The sequence below is a fragment of the Gnatocerus cornutus genome, chromosome 3, assembly GCF_029298725.1.
Source record: "Gnatocerus cornutus isolate USDA-ARS CGAHR chromosome 3, icGnaCorn1.1, whole genome shotgun sequence".
Lineage (NCBI taxonomy): Eukaryota > Metazoa > Arthropoda > Insecta > Coleoptera > Tenebrionidae > Gnatocerus > Gnatocerus cornutus.
Window position 1 is genome coordinate 13,806,485 of NC_142235.1, and position 15,482 is coordinate 13,821,966.

The following is a 15,482-nucleotide window of genomic DNA, read 5'->3' on the forward strand; positions in this document are numbered from 1 at the left end:
AGCTTGTCAATTTTGACAGGTTGTCATGACACTAGCGAGTAATCAGGGCTGCCAATAGAAATTAAATTCTGAGTCCACGGGCTAAAGAAACCTAAGTCCGGGCCTGAGCTCTGCAGTGTGCAATGATAAGGTTCAAGGTTTCCACGTTTCCTTTCTATTACGACTATCTGAAACGAATGTAAACAAAAACCGACGAAGCCTCCAGAAACTATAAAAGGCGATCTTTGTGATTATGATAGATAAAGAAAGTTGGTAACAATGCCAACGTCGGCGCAGTACGTCATTTCGCGATCAGGGGAATTACCACATTCCATATTCAGTGATCCATTCGCCAGTCTCGTGCAGTTTCCCCTTCAGTTGGTGATAACAGTGCGACAACTCTTCTAAAATTAAATCAAAATCCCGACATCCATAAAAAGTGCCCACTGCATTTGTTGCGTAACTAGAAAAATAATTTCGCGACATCATCCACGCGATATAATTAGATTAAACCAGAGTTTCGTGCGAAAATCGAAGGAAAACAGTTTCGAATAAACCGAGAAAACACCTTGGCGATAAATTTAGATCCGTACAGTCATTGGTGGGACTTTGTCAAACCTAAAAATATCCACCACGGCTTAGTCTTGTTCTTCCTCAGTGCATTCACATCGCACTTTGCGAATTTCGTGCAAAATGAGCGACCTGGTCGAACATGAAATCTGCGGCAACTGGTAAACCCGTCGTTTTTCTCTTTCCTCGTCTCATTTCTTCTTCCAGCAAAAAGGAGATCCCACAAAACAACTATGTGATGCACACAGCCCATTGCGCCCGCAACATCACCCTCTGTCAAGTCTGTAAAGAACCAATTCCGAAGAGCGACTTCGAGGACCACAAGAAGAACTGCGTTGCGGTCAAACCAAAAGTGAAGAAACCGGAGTTACCACCGTCGACTCTGGAGAAGAGCCCGTACTTCCGGGAGCGCAAAGCTGTGGAGGATAAGAAAGTTGCAGCGCGGAAGGAGAGACAAGTGCAGAAGCTTGAGAAGTTCGTCGATTTTGGGTACAGTTTGAAAGACACCGCAAAGACCACCAATGGGTTGCCGGCGGCTGTACCACCAAAGCCCCCGCAGAAGTCTTCGGGGTTGTTGGCGTGCAAGTTCTGCGATCTGGAGCTTCCGAAGTTGGAGTTGGAAGAACACGAGAATTATTGTGGATCGCGCACTGATAAATGTCTGGAATGTGGGGAATTGGTCATGTTCAAATACAAGCAGATCCACATGGATTCCAACCATGGCTTCTTGAAATTGAAGGATGGTGAGTCATTTGATGGTTTGAGTGGGTTGGCTCTTATCGGTGTAACTGAGACTTGAAATTGAGCGCAAAATGCTTTGTTTATTTAAAGAAGTCAATGGCTGGATGAAAAACAAATGCGTTTTTGCTAATTGTAGACAAAGTTATCGTGTGCAATCTTTATCAATTTCCAAATTCTTTGATGGCACTTTGCTCTTATCAAAGTCTGTCATTGTTGATTTGGTTGTCAAATTCTGTGCTTTTGTTTGGTTGTGATAAGCTGATAATGCCGCAAAACAAAAATAATAAAATGTGGTTATGCAACCAACAATACAAATTAAAATTTTAATCAAATTGAGTAGGCTTGAGTTTAATCCGTCATTGCTATTCAGTGGGTTTTTACAAAATATCAGCAGGTTTTAGGTTTTTTTGACAGAGTGAACTTCAAGCCACCAGGTTTAAGTTTCAAACTAGGTTTCAAATTAATGATAACGTTTAACCTTTATCTAAATTCGCTGAGGTTGCTAGGTTTAAGGCTTTGGATTGTTCAACAATTAATATATCTTAAATTGCGACTTTAGATACCTATATAGTCATAAACAAAAAATTTTGGTGGTAAAATTGACTTTTAACCAATGGAATCACGAAATTTATGGGTAACATGTCAGAAAGTAAAATTTGAAGTTAATTCCATAGGTTTCAGGTTTCAAGCTTTAAATTACACGTTTTTTGACTTTGATTTCGGTTTCATTCTTTGCGGGAAAGGTTGAAGGTCTCAAATTTAACAAATTTATTTTAAATGCGCCGTTTCTAAGGTTCAGGCTGAATAAACTTTCAATTTCATTGTGTCCACGTTTTTTTGTACACAGGTGGCTCGTCAGGCTTCAGGTTTTAAACACAAATATTAGGTTTTACGTTCGGATTTAAGGTTTTCTATTCATATTCATCTGTAAACTTTAAAATTGAAGAGGCTTAACTTGACTTATTATTTCCATTGTATAGGCTTTCCCGAAATATTAGCAGGTTTTAGGTTTTTTCATCAGAATGAACTTGATGGCCAATGTTTAAAACTAGGCTTTAAATTAAAATTACGTTTTAACCTTATTTAAACACGGTGTGATTGTCTGGTTTCAGGTTTCAAATTGTCAAACAATTCTTATGGACTGCTTTAGGTTTCACAGTGATTTATGAGTTAGGTTTAAGGTTTCAAATTAACCAGATTGCATTTTCAAATTGGGCATTTTCAAAGCCTTTAAATATCGTTGAGTCCACGTGTGTTGTAGTTTAGATAGCTACATAATAAAATATAAAGTTTAAACTAATTTCGTAGGCTTTCTCCAAATATCACCAGAGGTTTTAGAATTTTTGACAGAGAAGAATTCATGGTTATGGTTTTAAATTTCAAACTGCCTAGATTTTACATAGAAAATTTTGTTAAAACTCTATTTAGACTTAGTGGGATTACTAGACTTGAGCCTTCAAATTGTCAAAAATTCTTATGCTTTAAGTTGCGACTTAAGCTACCTGTTTTCAGACGTAGCGTTTACAACGCCAGAAAGTAAAATTCAATGTTAATTCATTAGGTTTCAGGCTTCAAAATCAAAATTACATTTTCAACAGTTTAGGCTTAAACTTTTAAATTTTGTTCTGCCCACGGGTATTTTTTGTACACCTCAGTACGACAAACTACACTGTAACGAGTTTAGTTTAGTTGGTTTAACTCGCGAGGCTTTAGGTTTTAAAATCAAATGAAAAGGTTTTATTCTTAAAATTCAGGCTTATACTTTCAAATTGAAGATACTTGGTTGACTTGTCATTGCCCTTTCTGTAGGCTTTTTTAGGTTTTTTGGCAAAAAATAAAGTCAATGGTCAAAGTTTTAAGCACCAGCTTTTAAATTTCAAAATAGGCTTCAGGTTTTTGCTTTCAAAAAAAGGTTTACAAACTCAAACTTTCAAATACCGTCGTCCATGTGCGTGTTTTGCATGCTACAGTTTGGGAAACTGCACAATCACGATATACGTGTTACCAACCTTGACAACAAAGTAACCAAAAATCAACAAAAGAGGCGCCAAGTTTGTTTTTTCACTTTATTGTGTTAATAGACAGGTACTTGATTAAAAATAGCCGCAAATTTCCTTTCGGCAAAAGTAATTAAGGTTAAGGTAGTAAGATTTTTTTAGAACGCAATAATAATTATGGACTCGACAGGGTCGCCACTTTATTTTTATAATTGATTAACTTAATTTTGACTTTTTACCAGAACCAGGGCCGCGGGCCTCCTGGGACTCCACCACTCAACGCAGCGCCACCACAGAAATCACCCCAACTCGCCCTCGCCCTCTGAGGTCATTCTCAAGCTTTGATTCAACCCTCTACTCATTCCCGGCGACTTACTCAGCCCCTTCAACCCCCAAAGACAAAGGGGAAAGTTACAAAGAGATTTCCCGGAGACTTGACTGTAAGTTCCCCCCTGAATCCGCCCCAAAAATGACAGTCACTTTCTTAGGCAAAACGGAGTACATCCGTAACTTATTACACGATTCAGCTAGCATCACTGTTCCCTTAAGACATAGCGGGGCGATGCCACGAAACCATTTCAATCACAATAAAGGTTCGTTTTTTGTGTGAATAACACGGAGAATGACCCTCATTAATTTTAACTAAACCTTGAAAGTTTTACTAATAAAAATTCACATTTAGGCTGATTGCCAAGACTTTTTTAACAGTTTTTTATTTTAGGTCCGGCCCCGCAACCTCCACGAAGAAGACCTAATCCTCCAACAGAGTTAACAATTCCGTGCGAATTCTGCAACGTGCCTGTTCCTCATGAAGATTTAATCCAGCACGAAACAGGCTGCAGACCTGATTTGGCTAGGTTTAATCCTAGGAGGAGGGCGTCTCCGGAACCTGATGATTATTTCATCGCTCCGCAACCTAGTTCGCCGGAAGTGGAGTTGCCTTGTGAATTTTGTGCTGATATGATACCGGCTTCGCAGTTGTTGCGCCATCAAGCAACCTGTTTTTAACGTGTAATTGCGGCTTTTTGTTCTTTTTTGTACCAAAGTTTTTCACGGGAATTTTGGGATATTGTTAGCGTATAGCTCAATTATTATTATAGGTGTTTTCATTATTAAAATAAGTTTTATACCTTATTTTCATTGTGTGATTTGATTCTCAAAAGCCCTTGCCGTTTGAAATGTAGTGGCAGCCCTTTTTTGATGTTTCAGTGTTGCCAATCCACTAATAGAAACCCTAATAATAGTTCCCTAAAGATGATTCCATTGTTGGCAGTTTACATTAACACACTAAACAATTGAAGAATCGAAGGAATAAACAATCGATGTTCTCTAAAATCTTCACTATTGCCAAGTTTACACGTGAAAAAGACACCAAACTTAAATAATCCAGTTTTTTTTATTTATAATGTTTTCTACGCAAGTAGTTTTTCAGTTTTTATCACTTTTTTTAATTTTTAGTGTTGCCAATCCACAAATAGAATCAACAAAGTTCCCTAAAGACTATTCCAATGTTGGCAGTTTACATTATCACACTAAACAATTGAAGAATCGAAGAAATAAACAATCGATGTTCTCTAAAATCTTCACTATTGCCAAGTTTACACGTGAAAAAGACACCAAACTTAAATAATCCAGTTTTTTTTATTTATGTTTTCCACGCAAGTAGTTTTTCAGTTTTTATCACTTTTTTTAATTTTTAGTGTTGCCAATCCACAAATAGAATCAACAAAGTTCCCTAAAAATTTTTCCAATGTTGGCAGTTTACATTATCACACTAAACAATTGAAGAATCGAAGGAATAAACAATCGATGTTCTCTAAAATCTTCACTATTGCCAAGTTTACACGTGAAAAAGACACCAAACTTAAATAATCCAGTTTTTTTTATTTATAATGATTTCTACACAAGTAGTTTTTCAGTTTTTATCACTTTTTTTAATTTTTAGTGTTGCCAATCCACAAATAGAATCAACAAAGTTCCCTAAAGATTATTCCAATGTTGGCAGTTTACATTATCACACTAAACAATTGAAGAATCGAAGAAATAAACAATCGATGTTCTCTAAAATCTTCACTATTGCCAAGTTTACACGTGAAAAAGACACCAAACTTAAATAATCCAGTTTTTTTTATTTATAATGTTTTCTACGCAAGTAGTTTTTCAGTTTTTATCACTTTTTTTAATTTTTAGTGTTGCCAATCCACAAATAGAATCAACAAAGTTCCCTAATGATTATTCCAATGTTGGCAGTTTACATTATCACACTAAACAATTGAAGAATCGAAGGAATAAACAATCGATGTTCTCTAAAATCTTCACTATTGCCAAGTTTACACGTGAAAAAGACACCAAACTTAAATAATCCAGTTTTTTTTATTTATAATGTTTTCTACACAAGTAGTTTTTCAGTTTTTATCACTTTTTTTATTTTTTAGTGTTGCCAATCCACTAATAGAATCAACAAAGTTTCCTAAAGATTATTCCAATGTTGGCAGTTTACATTATCACACTAAACAATTGAAGAATCGAAGGAATAAACTATCGACGTTCTCTAAGATCTTCACTATCGCCAAGTTTTCAAGTGAAAAAGACACCAAACAACTTAAATAATTCAGTACTTATTTATTTATAATGTTTTCTATATAATTACTTTTTTAGTTTTTATCACTTTTTTATATTTTAGTGTTGCCAATCCACTAATAAAATCAACACAGTTCCCTAGAGATAATCCTGTAAATTTTTGTTTTTAGTCAGTGGCATTGAATAAATTAAAAGTTGGCAATTGCCTTAATCACCCTAATAAACAATTGGAGAATCGAAGGATTAAATTACCGATATACTGCCATGAAGTTACAATTGAACAAGGCAAAAAAACAACTACAATAATCCAATTTTGATTTATTGATTTATTAAATGATTTATTATTTTCCGTTATCTACAGTTATCAGTTTTTTCCAGAAATGTTTTCTAATTTCAAATTACAGGTGGCAGCCCTGCCCCACTGCCAACCGCGAAAACGCCCCCCAACTTCTAACCAATGAGAGCCGGCCAGGTGAAAACAAAACACGGCGAATTCGTGTTGCCTGGTAATTTAATTTTGTTTATCTTCCGTCACGTTGTAAGACTCGCATCAGTGAATGAGAATTAGCCGAACTGAAAAGAATGTATCTGTGGTTTTACTTTTTAGGTTCAATTTTGCTTGTCTTTAGTGTCGCCCCCACGACCCAAGCATGCAAAGGATGTGTCTCTTTGGACGAGTACAATTTCGATAAAATCGTGTCAAGATTCGAGGCCGTTCTGGTGAAATTCGACGTGGCGTATCCTTACGGGGATAAACATGAAGTCTTCACGACGCTTGCGGAAGAATTGGCGAAGAATAAGGAGTTGATTCTTGCGGAAGTTGGGGTTAAAGACTATGGAGATAAAGAGAATGAAGGGCTGGCGAAAGAGTACGGTTTGACCAAGGATGACCTGCCGGCTCTCAGGTTGTTTGTCAGGGGGAAAACTCCAGTGGAGCTCCCCAGAGATAGTGACTGGAGTCTGGACAACTTGAGGAACCTCATTAAAGACAACACCAACATCTACATAGGGCTTCCTGGGTGCTTGGAGAAATTCGACAAACTCGCTGTGGAGTTCGTCAATTCCGGAAACAAGCAGAAGAAGTTGGAAGAAGTGGAGACACTCGCGCAGAAGCTAGACGATGAAGAGAAGAGCACAGCGTCCGTCTACATCAAATTCATGAAGAAGATCGTGGAAGCCGGGACGAACTTCATCAGTCAAGAACTGGGGCGGTTGAATAAAATTCTGAAAGAAGCAAAAATCAACGAGAAGAAGAAATTCGAGCTTTCTGGCAGGCTTAACATCTTGAGGTCCTTCGCCTTACCCAAAGACGAACTCTGAAAAAAAATCTAATTCCGTTTTGTAACTAGTCGTATCCATGTTTTCGTAATAAACATTCAAATTTCCCGGGCTGTCATTTGTCATTCTCACCCTCGCTCCCCATTGGTCAATTCAACCGTTACCAACTGACAAAACGGGAAAAAGCCGTCGCTTTTTTCGTGTTAAAGCAACAAGTACGTGGTTCTAATCACCGAGAAGGTGTTCACAACGATGTCGGAAATCATTGTAAGCCCCCTTTGTCTTTCCACCCACTTTTGTTGTTATTTACACTGACATAACCTCACTTTTAGGATACTCAACCCCGAGACCGCACCGTGAGCGAGAGCTCCGATGTAGAATATGACCCCCAATTCAAACCAGTCGTCAATCTCCCCGAAGTGGAAGTTTCCACGAATGAGGAGCACGAAACTGTCTTACTTAAACTCCGAGCGAAGTTGTATCGCTTTGACACTGCTAGTGAGCCTTCAGAGTGGAAGGTAAGACCGGTGGAGTTGCAGGGGGCTGTTTTTAACTGTGGGGTTGCAGGAGCGGGGGACCGGGGAGTTGAAGGTTCTCCAACACAAAGAGAACAATTCAGTGAGAATTGTGATGCGCCGGGACAAAACCTTCAAAGTCTGCGCTAATCATTTTATAACGCCGTGGATGATGTTGAAGCCCAGTTCTGGGAGTGAGAAGGCGTTTATTTATACCGTCGCGGCGGACTTCGCCGACGAGCAGCCCAAAAGTGAATGTTTGGCAATTAAATTTGCCAATGTTGATAGTAAGTTGTTAAGTTTTGTAAGAACGGGGCTAAGAAGTTGCTTTTAGATGCTAATTTATTTAAAACTAAGTTTGAAGAAGCGAAGGATATCGTAAGAATGAAGTGCAGCTTGTACAATGGAGAGGCGGATCAAGACGATGAGTCGGAGGACGAAGAATCTGAGGAGGAAAACACAGACACCAAGGAAGTAATTGAAAAATTATCAGAGTTGAATGTAATGAAGACAGAAACTAAGAGTGAAATATGAAGTTTTTTTGTAATCTCAACGTTCCAATTTACCACTGTAATTTTTCTATTTCAGATATTAGTTTTGTATGTATGCAAGAATATTTTAATAAAAAAATTGAGTAATGTGCCAGCGGTTTCGGCTTTATACAAGTTTTGGAACAATTTCAAAGACCCCGCCTGTGTTTCCATTAGTTTCAGCCAATCAGAAGTAAGAATTTGGTTGTCATGGCGACGCTAAACAAAAATTGAGGTTATGTTTTTTATTATTAAATCTCGCTGGTTCGAACGAGGCGTGTGATTGGTCCGATAGCCCCTCATCTGTATTAGTGTTTAGAATTCAATTCAAAAACACGTAAATTGTTTTCTATGCACTTTTTCAAACCCTTTTGAACCGACGCTCGGTCGGTATTACAGTTGCCTGCCTATGCCTCCCATATAACCTCACTTTTCAGCAACAAAGGTTGTGATATTGGCGATTTAAGACACATATTTGGGTCCACAAGTGCACAGTTAATCCGAAATTGTTCTCCGTGGGATAAGTCAGCAGTTCGGATCTCCCCAACAATGTAATTAAAACTCGCATATCATTCACTACGTCTTCATTCATTGGAGACAACCCGACCAGCTGTTGGTCATCTTGAAGCAGAAGCATCCCCTAAAGAAGGCACCAAACTGTCTCACTTAAACTTAAGGGGGCTTAGGAATTAGAACATGAGTTGGTAACCCTGATAGTGAGTCTTGACAACCAATAGTTAACATTTGGAAGTTAACTTACCTATTTAGACTGATCCAGTCGCCTTTGGTTGCCCAATTTTCAAACAAACTATAGTTGGCTGTAATGCTCACGTTAACAAGAATTGAGGTCAAGTTTCAAATGTTTGTGTTGAACATTTTCCTTTATTTTGGTAAGTTTTTTAGTCCTAAAGTCTTCAGTTACTTGAGTTTGTTACAACAGGTTCAGTAAAATGTCGCCCCTGAACTACTGCGAAGAAATTTCACGATTCAACCCCACAAAACGGCACTCATCATTGCAAAGTCTGCACGTTTTGGACAACATCAACGACTAGCATGATCAATCATGTCAGGCGCCATCACCAAGGGCTGGACTTCTTCAGTTGTGGGAATCCTCTTGAAATGTATTCCTGTGAAGACTGTGATTTCACAACGGCCTCCAGCGTCTGTTTCAAGATGCATTTACAAGACCTTCACGTCAAGAGAGAGGTTGTTAGAAAAGCGCAAAGTTATACTTGTAAAAGCTGCAGTTTCAAGACTTTTTTTGTCTTAGATTGGTTAAAACATGTCTTAACCAACTGTGGCTCAAGTGATAGAAAGTGGGTCATTGAAAAATGCAACTTTGGGAATAAAAATCCAGCAAGCTTCACAAATCATTCTAAGCTATTGCAAAGTGACTCTGAGATTCACTGCGATAAATGCCATTTTAAAACCAAGACAAAAGAACACTTACTAGGGCACATGAAGAGTAACCATTCAACTGTCTCTGAAATTCAATGGTTTCAATGTGAAGAACGCGACTTTAAAACAAAAACCCAAACAATCTTAGATCACCGTGAGAGTCAACATTTAAATGAGTCTGAGGTTCAGTGGTTTTACTGTGAACACTGCGAATATAAAGGAAAATTAAAAATTAATTTATTACGTCATATTAGAGGGCAACATCTAAGTGGTTCTGAGAGTAAGAGGTTTCAGTGTGATAAATGCGAATATAAAACCATCTCAAAATACCGTTTAGGACAGCACATGAAAAGAAGACATTTAAGTGCCACTGAAATTGAGTTGCTTCAATGTGATCAATGCGACTACAAATCGAAAATGAGGAAAGATTTAGTCAAACACGTAAAAAGAAAACATTCAAAAATTGAAAGGTTTCACTGTGAAAAATGTGACTTCAAAGCGGCTATAAAAGCAGACTTGACAAGACACAGGAAAAGTGAACACTTCACTCCACGCGAACTTTCGTTTTTGATATGTGACAAATGCGACTACAAAACCAACTTAAGAAGCTCCTTAGAAGTTCACATGTTAAGAAAACATGTGAGTCTTGCCGAAATTGAATGGTTTTATTGTGACAAATGCGAATATCGAGGCAAATTGGAAAAAGACTTAAAAAAACACGTCAAACGGATACATTTAAGAAGCTTTGAATATCAGCAGTTTCAGTGCGAGAAGTGCGGACAGATGTTGAAATCGAAATTTCATTTAGGACAACACATGAGGACACATAGAAAGGTCACTGTTACGGAAATTCAGTGGCTTCAATGTGATAACTGCGAGTATAAGGCGAAAGTAAAAAAGGATTTGGTAAGGCACGTTAAACGGAAACATGAAATCCAGTGGTTGTACTGTGAAAAATGTAATTATAAGGGGAAATTAAAATATGATTTACAAAAACACATGAAGAGGAGACATTTGCATGAGTAAATTCGGTGACTGGAATTTGGTCAATGCGATTTTTTTGTTTATTATGTATTATGAATGTATTTTATTTTTGTTTTTTATTTTATTTTGATTTTTAAGTTTTGCTTTATTTTCTTTGTATTTAATTCTAATTTTATTTTTTGTTTTATTTCAATTTTATTTTAATTATTTAATTTGTAATTTTTACTCAGTTATAAAGATGAAATGTTTGCTTCACAGGACACAGAAAAGTCGTATGAAACAAATCAACGTGGGACTGAAAAATCCAGCTTTAAAGCGGAAAAATCTTTTTCATCTTCAAAAAAAACATGAAAAATTACTCTAAAAGTCAGCCATATTACTGTGAAGATTGTGATTATACAACCAAATCAATATTTATGTTCTCATTCAACTGTACTGGAAAATATATGGTTTTAACGTGAAGAATGCAAGTATAAAACCAAAAACAAGACATTTAAGTGACTCTGAAATTGACTGGTTTTACTGTGGAAACGTGAATTCAAACGGGAGTTGAGAAGAGATCTAAATTATCATTTTCAAACGAAACATTCAAGGAGCTTTGAATGGTTTAACTGTGAAAAATGCGAATATAAAGCGAAAACTAGAGCTCTGATTAAATGGCACAAATTAAATGGTTTCCATGTGATAAATACGTGTTAAAACGATATTTAAAAATAGTTTAATAATTCACGTGAAAAGAAAACATGAAATTTAATGGTTCCATTGTAATAAATCCAATGTAAAGCGAAAGTAAAATGTAATACATATACAACGCCATATGAAGAAGAAACTTTTGAACGAATAAATTTGCATAAATATATAAATAAATAAATAAAGTTTTCTTAGACGGTTGAGATTTTTTTTTGATTTGTCGTCTTATGCGACATTTCATAATTTGGAAAATAAAAATTGTTTCTTAGTTATAGTTATATTTTCTTGTTTTCTTTTTTATAAAATAAACGCATTTGTGTCAAATCGAAATATCAATGAATTAAACTCTAAATGATCTACGCCATCAAACATAATGGTCTAGTTCATAACATTTAAATGTCGCGGTGTTCGAGCGAGCACATGATTGGTCCATTTCAAAACTCGGTCGGCTTTGTCGGTAACTTTTTACCTCTAGGGGTAGTTCCATTACGCTTTTCTTAAAATAACCTCACTTTCAACCCCAAGCCGTGTTAGGAGCACGACAGTTTAGAAATGTCAAATTTAGTCTAATTTACCCCAAAATTGTACACCGTGAGGTAAGTGCGCAGTTGTTAATTTCTCTGACAATTTGATAAAATTCACAGATCATTAACCCCGCCCTCATTTAGTGGTGGCTTTGAAATTCGGCGTGGGTTGGTAGCCCTGCAAGCGAACGCAGTCAACTTAAAAATTTGAAACAAACACGTGACAGATGAATTCAGCTTCAATTTCATAAGACATTACTTTACTTTGGCGTCATATGCACGTTAATTGAGGTTATGTTTAGACTGTTTTCTTCCTTTTCACATATTGGTAAGTTAACTCTAAATCATGTTCAATTATTTCAGTTTTTTGTAACAGAATTTTAAAAATCGGCCTTGAAGTCGAGGTATTCGCCCGGTTGAACGCCAAAAATCGGGAAACTCGTCATTGCTGTCTGCAAGTTTTGGACCACATCGCTACCATGATCCATCACGAGAAGCGCCCTCAAGAAAAACTGGATCTCTTCAACTGTGAGAATCCGTTGGGAATGTTTTATTGTGAAGATTGTGATTTTACATCAGACTCCAGAGTGGGCTTCAAAAAGCATTTACAGGACCGTCACGACAAGAAAGCGGACATTAGAGAGGTGCAAAGTTATAGTTGTAATGGCTGTAGTTTTGAGACTTTTTTTCTTTTGAACTGGTTTAAACATGTCTTAAATGATTGCGTCGCCGATGGAAGAAAATTGGAGATCAAAGAATCATTAGTGCAAGGTAAAAGAGGCTTATCAAGACCCATTAAAAGTAAACATGTAAGTCCTTCTGAAAATCAGTGGTTTTACTGCGACAAATGTGAATACAAAGGAAAATTAAAATATTCTTTAGCAAAACATATTAAGCGGCACCATTTAAATGAAGTTCAAACTGGCTTAAGAAAACACAAAATAAAGAAACATTTAAGTGACTCTGAAACACGCTGGTTTTCCTGTGATCAATGCGATTACAAAGCGAAGAATTCAAGACAGAAGTTGGCACACCACGTGACATGCAAACATTTGAGTGCCACTGAAATTGAATGGTTTCAATGTAACAAATGCGAATATAAAGCGAAAATAAAAGCATATTTACTTAAACATCTGCAAAGCGTACATACAACTAATAAGTGTGTGCAGTGTAACAAATGCGAATATAAAACGTATTCTAAATCAGTTTTACACAACCACATGGTGAGGACCCATTTCAGTCCCTCTGAAATGAAGTGGTTTCCCTGTGATAAATGCGAATATAAAGCGAAACTTAAATCAGATTTAAAAGCGCATGAAAGAAGAAGACATTGTAGTGACTTAGGCTTTCAGTGTGATCAATGCGAATACCAAACGAAGGAAAAATCCCGCTTAAGAGATCACATGAAATGCAAACATTCTAGTGCCACTGAAATTGAATGGTTTCCCTGTGATGAATGCGAATATAAGGCGAAATTTAAATCAAATTTAAAAAATCATAAAAGAAGAAAACATTCTAGTGGCTTGCGCTTTCATTGTGATCAATACCAACACCAAACGAAGGAAGAATGCCGCTTAAGCCATTTTGAATGGTTTCAATGTGATCACTGCGAGTATAAAGCGAAGTCAAAACAATTGTTAACCGAACACGTGAAGGATGAACATGAAGAAGCTGAAGTAGAAGAGGAATATATTGTCGAGATTTTGTAACTGTTGGAGCCCTGTTGGCTCGTATATTTGTAAGTTTAAGTAAAATGAATACCTTTGGTTTAGCGTTCATTGTTTACCGAATACATGTGCTCTCTTCCGAAGATGTCTAGAGAGTCTCTCAAAAATAATAAAATGATATAACATGGTACCACCCCTAGAAGAGGGGTGAGTCGAGAACTGCCGAGTTCTCTCGACAATAATTAACACAATTCTTAACAGTAACTTTGGTTTGACACCGCCCATATGAATAAAGGACGATTTACATTTGTCGAGTCAAAGAACGGCAGGTCCGGTTTGTTCTCGTATCTCAAAAGTAAAAAAGATTTCCAATTTGCAAGAGTTCAATTAATAATGAGATTTCCATTTACATTTCGACATTTCTAGCCCACTTCTGACAAATATTAATACAAGAATAGAAAAATAAATAAATAAATCAGTTACAAAATTCCGACTTATAAGTGAATAAATGTGTTGTACCAAAATGTAAGAAAATAAAGTTCTGTGCTTTGAATTTTGTTTCTGTTTGTTTGTTGGTTTGTGTATTCGTTTTGGAGATTTTTAGTTTTCCTTGCCTATCTCCAATCGCATTTTTTTAAGATGTTTAGATTCAATTTAAATTTTCGCGGGTTTCGAGCGAGCCGTGTGATTGGTTCGTTTTGATTAATTCCGTGCTTTTAACACCCGATTTAAGACACCGCTTATTTAAGAAAGAAGACGTTTAGCCCCCATATACAGGGTGTCCTAGCACTCGTGACCCAGAGAAAAAAAGCTTATAGAGGCAACAATTTTGAACCAAAATGTCGAAACAAAATTTTTTTAGCTTAAAAAATAATCGAGTTAAGACGAAAAAACTAGTCAATCTCGATGCAGAACAGTATTTGAAAATCGGTAACTATGGACACATACTCTCATTCATTGGTCAGATGAACATTACACTTTTGTTGCCTAGGATGTTTTACTCCATCTCTAGAATAAGCTTTCGGGATTGGTTGTTAATTTTTTATCCTTTCTTCGATTACTCTTAAACTTAGTCAATTTTTGTTTTAAAATTTACCATCTGTATTGCTGTCGGCACCCTCCCTTGCTCTATGGGTCATGAATTCTGGGACACCAGTATATTCACCTCGCGCGGGAAATGCAATTCTAATCCCCTCATTTGCATTCTTTTTAATTTTGAAATTTGACGCTCGGTCGGTAATACAGATTCGTTGACATTTCCCATATAATCCACCCTAGTTTTAACCCTAAGCTTATGTGAATAAAACCCTGGAATTTGGGGTCACAGTTCAGAAATGTCAGGCTTCGTTAGTTCCGAAATTGTTCTCCGTCACCGTATGAGTCTCCCCAATTGCTTAATTTAATTTTAATTTATTTTTTGTTTATTTCAATTTTATTTTAAGGGGATGTCTAACAAACTGTAACGGTAAATTCTGCTTCAAAATTCTGCGTAAAGGAAAAATTATATGAAACATTTTAAACATCCAAACGTTAAATGCAGCATCTCCCTTCAACCTTCATTATTTGTAGACGGCACTCTTTTAGTGCGTTACCCATGGTCAGTCTGTTTACTACGGTAATAAAACCATAAATAAAAACTACTTCTTAAAACCCCAGCCCGAGTGGTTTAGATTATTATTACCATCATCTTGTGGTCAGGACAATAGCTAATAGTTTTGACTGCACTGATGGCCAAATTATTATTGCCCATGGCCAGTAAATCTTAAATACTTTGATAGTAGAGTCCGATATTTTACAAATTACACCCGTGAAACTTAATAATTACAATATCTCATTATTATTATTTAATGTTTATCTTTATAAATAAATTGAATTTTTCCCGAAAAGGTGGGATTTGTGTAATAGCAAAAATTGAAGAATTAATTAATGGATGCACTGGGATCTTCGAATTTTGTCCAAGATTTTTGTGAATGTAACAAAAAATAGTGAACATAATTATAAATAATTAAATTATATATAATAATTATAT

The 15,482-nt window shown here is 36.4% G+C and overlaps 4 protein-coding genes across 5 annotated transcripts; all 4 read left to right on the forward strand.

The window, feature by feature from the left end:
- The first annotated feature begins 210 nt into the window (after positions 1 to 210).
- LOC148177237 (TRAF-type zinc finger domain-containing protein 1-like) lies at positions 211 to 4,421 on the forward strand. Of its 2 annotated transcripts, XM_088032820.1 has the most exons (5): positions 216 to 710; positions 757 to 1,292; positions 3,530 to 3,727; positions 3,776 to 3,880; positions 4,009 to 4,421. In XM_088032820.1, the coding sequence occupies exons 1-5, from the start codon at positions 673 to 675 to the stop codon at positions 4,293 to 4,295; spliced, it is 1,164 nt and encodes a 387-aa protein (XP_087888946.1). In that variant the 5' UTR covers positions 216 to 672; the 3' UTR covers positions 4,296 to 4,421. The 2 variants fall into 2 exon arrangements, with proteins under 2 accessions (XP_087888947.1, XP_087888946.1); XM_088032821.1 differs by lacking the exon at positions 3,776 to 3,880 and having other exon boundaries at positions 211 to 710.
- Positions 4,422 to 6,282: 1,861 nt separating this feature from the next.
- Positions 6,283 to 7,252, forward strand: wbl (endoplasmic reticulum protein 29-like protein wbl). Its single transcript, XM_088032861.1, has one exon. The coding sequence runs from the start codon at positions 6,450 to 6,452 to the stop codon at positions 7,185 to 7,187; it is 738 nt and encodes a 245-aa protein (XP_087888987.1). The 5' UTR covers positions 6,283 to 6,449; the 3' UTR covers positions 7,188 to 7,252.
- Positions 7,253 to 7,268: 16 nt separating this feature from the next.
- On the forward strand, positions 7,269 to 8,300 carry LOC148177239 (ran-specific GTPase-activating protein-like). Its single transcript, XM_088032862.1, has 4 exons — positions 7,269 to 7,412; positions 7,478 to 7,663; positions 7,713 to 7,947; positions 7,995 to 8,300. The coding sequence occupies exons 1-4, from the start codon at positions 7,398 to 7,400 to the stop codon at positions 8,192 to 8,194; spliced, it is 636 nt and encodes a 211-aa protein (XP_087888988.1). The 5' UTR covers positions 7,269 to 7,397; the 3' UTR covers positions 8,195 to 8,300.
- A 254-nt stretch (positions 8,301 to 8,554) lies between these two features.
- Positions 8,555 to 14,006, forward strand: LOC148177240 (uncharacterized). The gene is made up of 12 exons (XM_088033283.1): positions 8,555 to 9,080; positions 9,131 to 10,610; positions 10,803 to 10,861; positions 10,940 to 11,004; positions 11,036 to 11,088; positions 11,166 to 11,266; positions 11,357 to 11,420; positions 11,676 to 11,719; positions 11,788 to 11,853; positions 11,931 to 11,950; positions 12,024 to 12,114; positions 12,150 to 14,006. The coding sequence occupies exons 2-12, from the start codon at positions 9,244 to 9,246 to the stop codon at positions 13,493 to 13,495; spliced, it is 3,276 nt and encodes a 1,091-aa protein (XP_087889409.1). The 5' UTR covers positions 8,555 to 9,080; positions 9,131 to 9,243; the 3' UTR covers positions 13,496 to 14,006.
- The last annotated feature ends 1,476 nt before the right edge of the window (positions 14,007 to 15,482 follow it).

Excerpts from the sequence above, each read along its gene's own strand:
- LOC148177237 (XM_088032820.1), top strand. The coding sequence starts at position 673 with ATGAGCGACCTGGTCGAACATGAAATCTGCGGCAACTG. Across the intron at positions 711-756 it reads CATGAAATCTGCGGCAACTG|CAAAAAGGAGATCCCACAAA; the intron begins GTAAACCCGTCG and ends TTCTTCTTCCAG. Across the intron at positions 3,728-3,775 it reads GATTTCCCGGAGACTTGACT|GCAAAACGGAGTACATCCGT; the intron begins GTAAGTTCCCCC and ends TCACTTTCTTAG.
- wbl (XM_088032861.1), top strand. The coding sequence starts at position 6,450 with ATGTATCTGTGGTTTTACTTTTTAGGTTCAATTTTGCTTGTCTTTAGT.
- LOC148177239 (XM_088032862.1), top strand. Across the intron at positions 7,664-7,712 it reads GTGAGCCTTCAGAGTGGAAG|GAGCGGGGGACCGGGGAGTT; the intron begins GTAAGACCGGTG and ends GTGGGGTTGCAG. Across the intron at positions 7,948-7,994 it reads TAAATTTGCCAATGTTGATA|ATGCTAATTTATTTAAAACT; the intron begins GTAAGTTGTTAA and ends AGTTGCTTTTAG.
- LOC148177240 (XM_088033283.1), top strand. The coding sequence starts at position 9,244 with ATGATCAATCATGTCAGGCGCCATCACCAAGGGCTGGACTTCTTCAGT. Across the intron at positions 11,005-11,035 it reads ATTTATGTTCTCATTCAACT|AATGCAAGTATAAAACCAAA; the intron begins GTACTGGAAAAT and ends TTTAACGTGAAG. Across the intron at positions 12,115-12,149 it reads TTCTTCCTTTTCACATATTG|TTTTTTGTAACAGAATTTTA; the intron begins GTAAGTTAACTC and ends CAATTATTTCAG.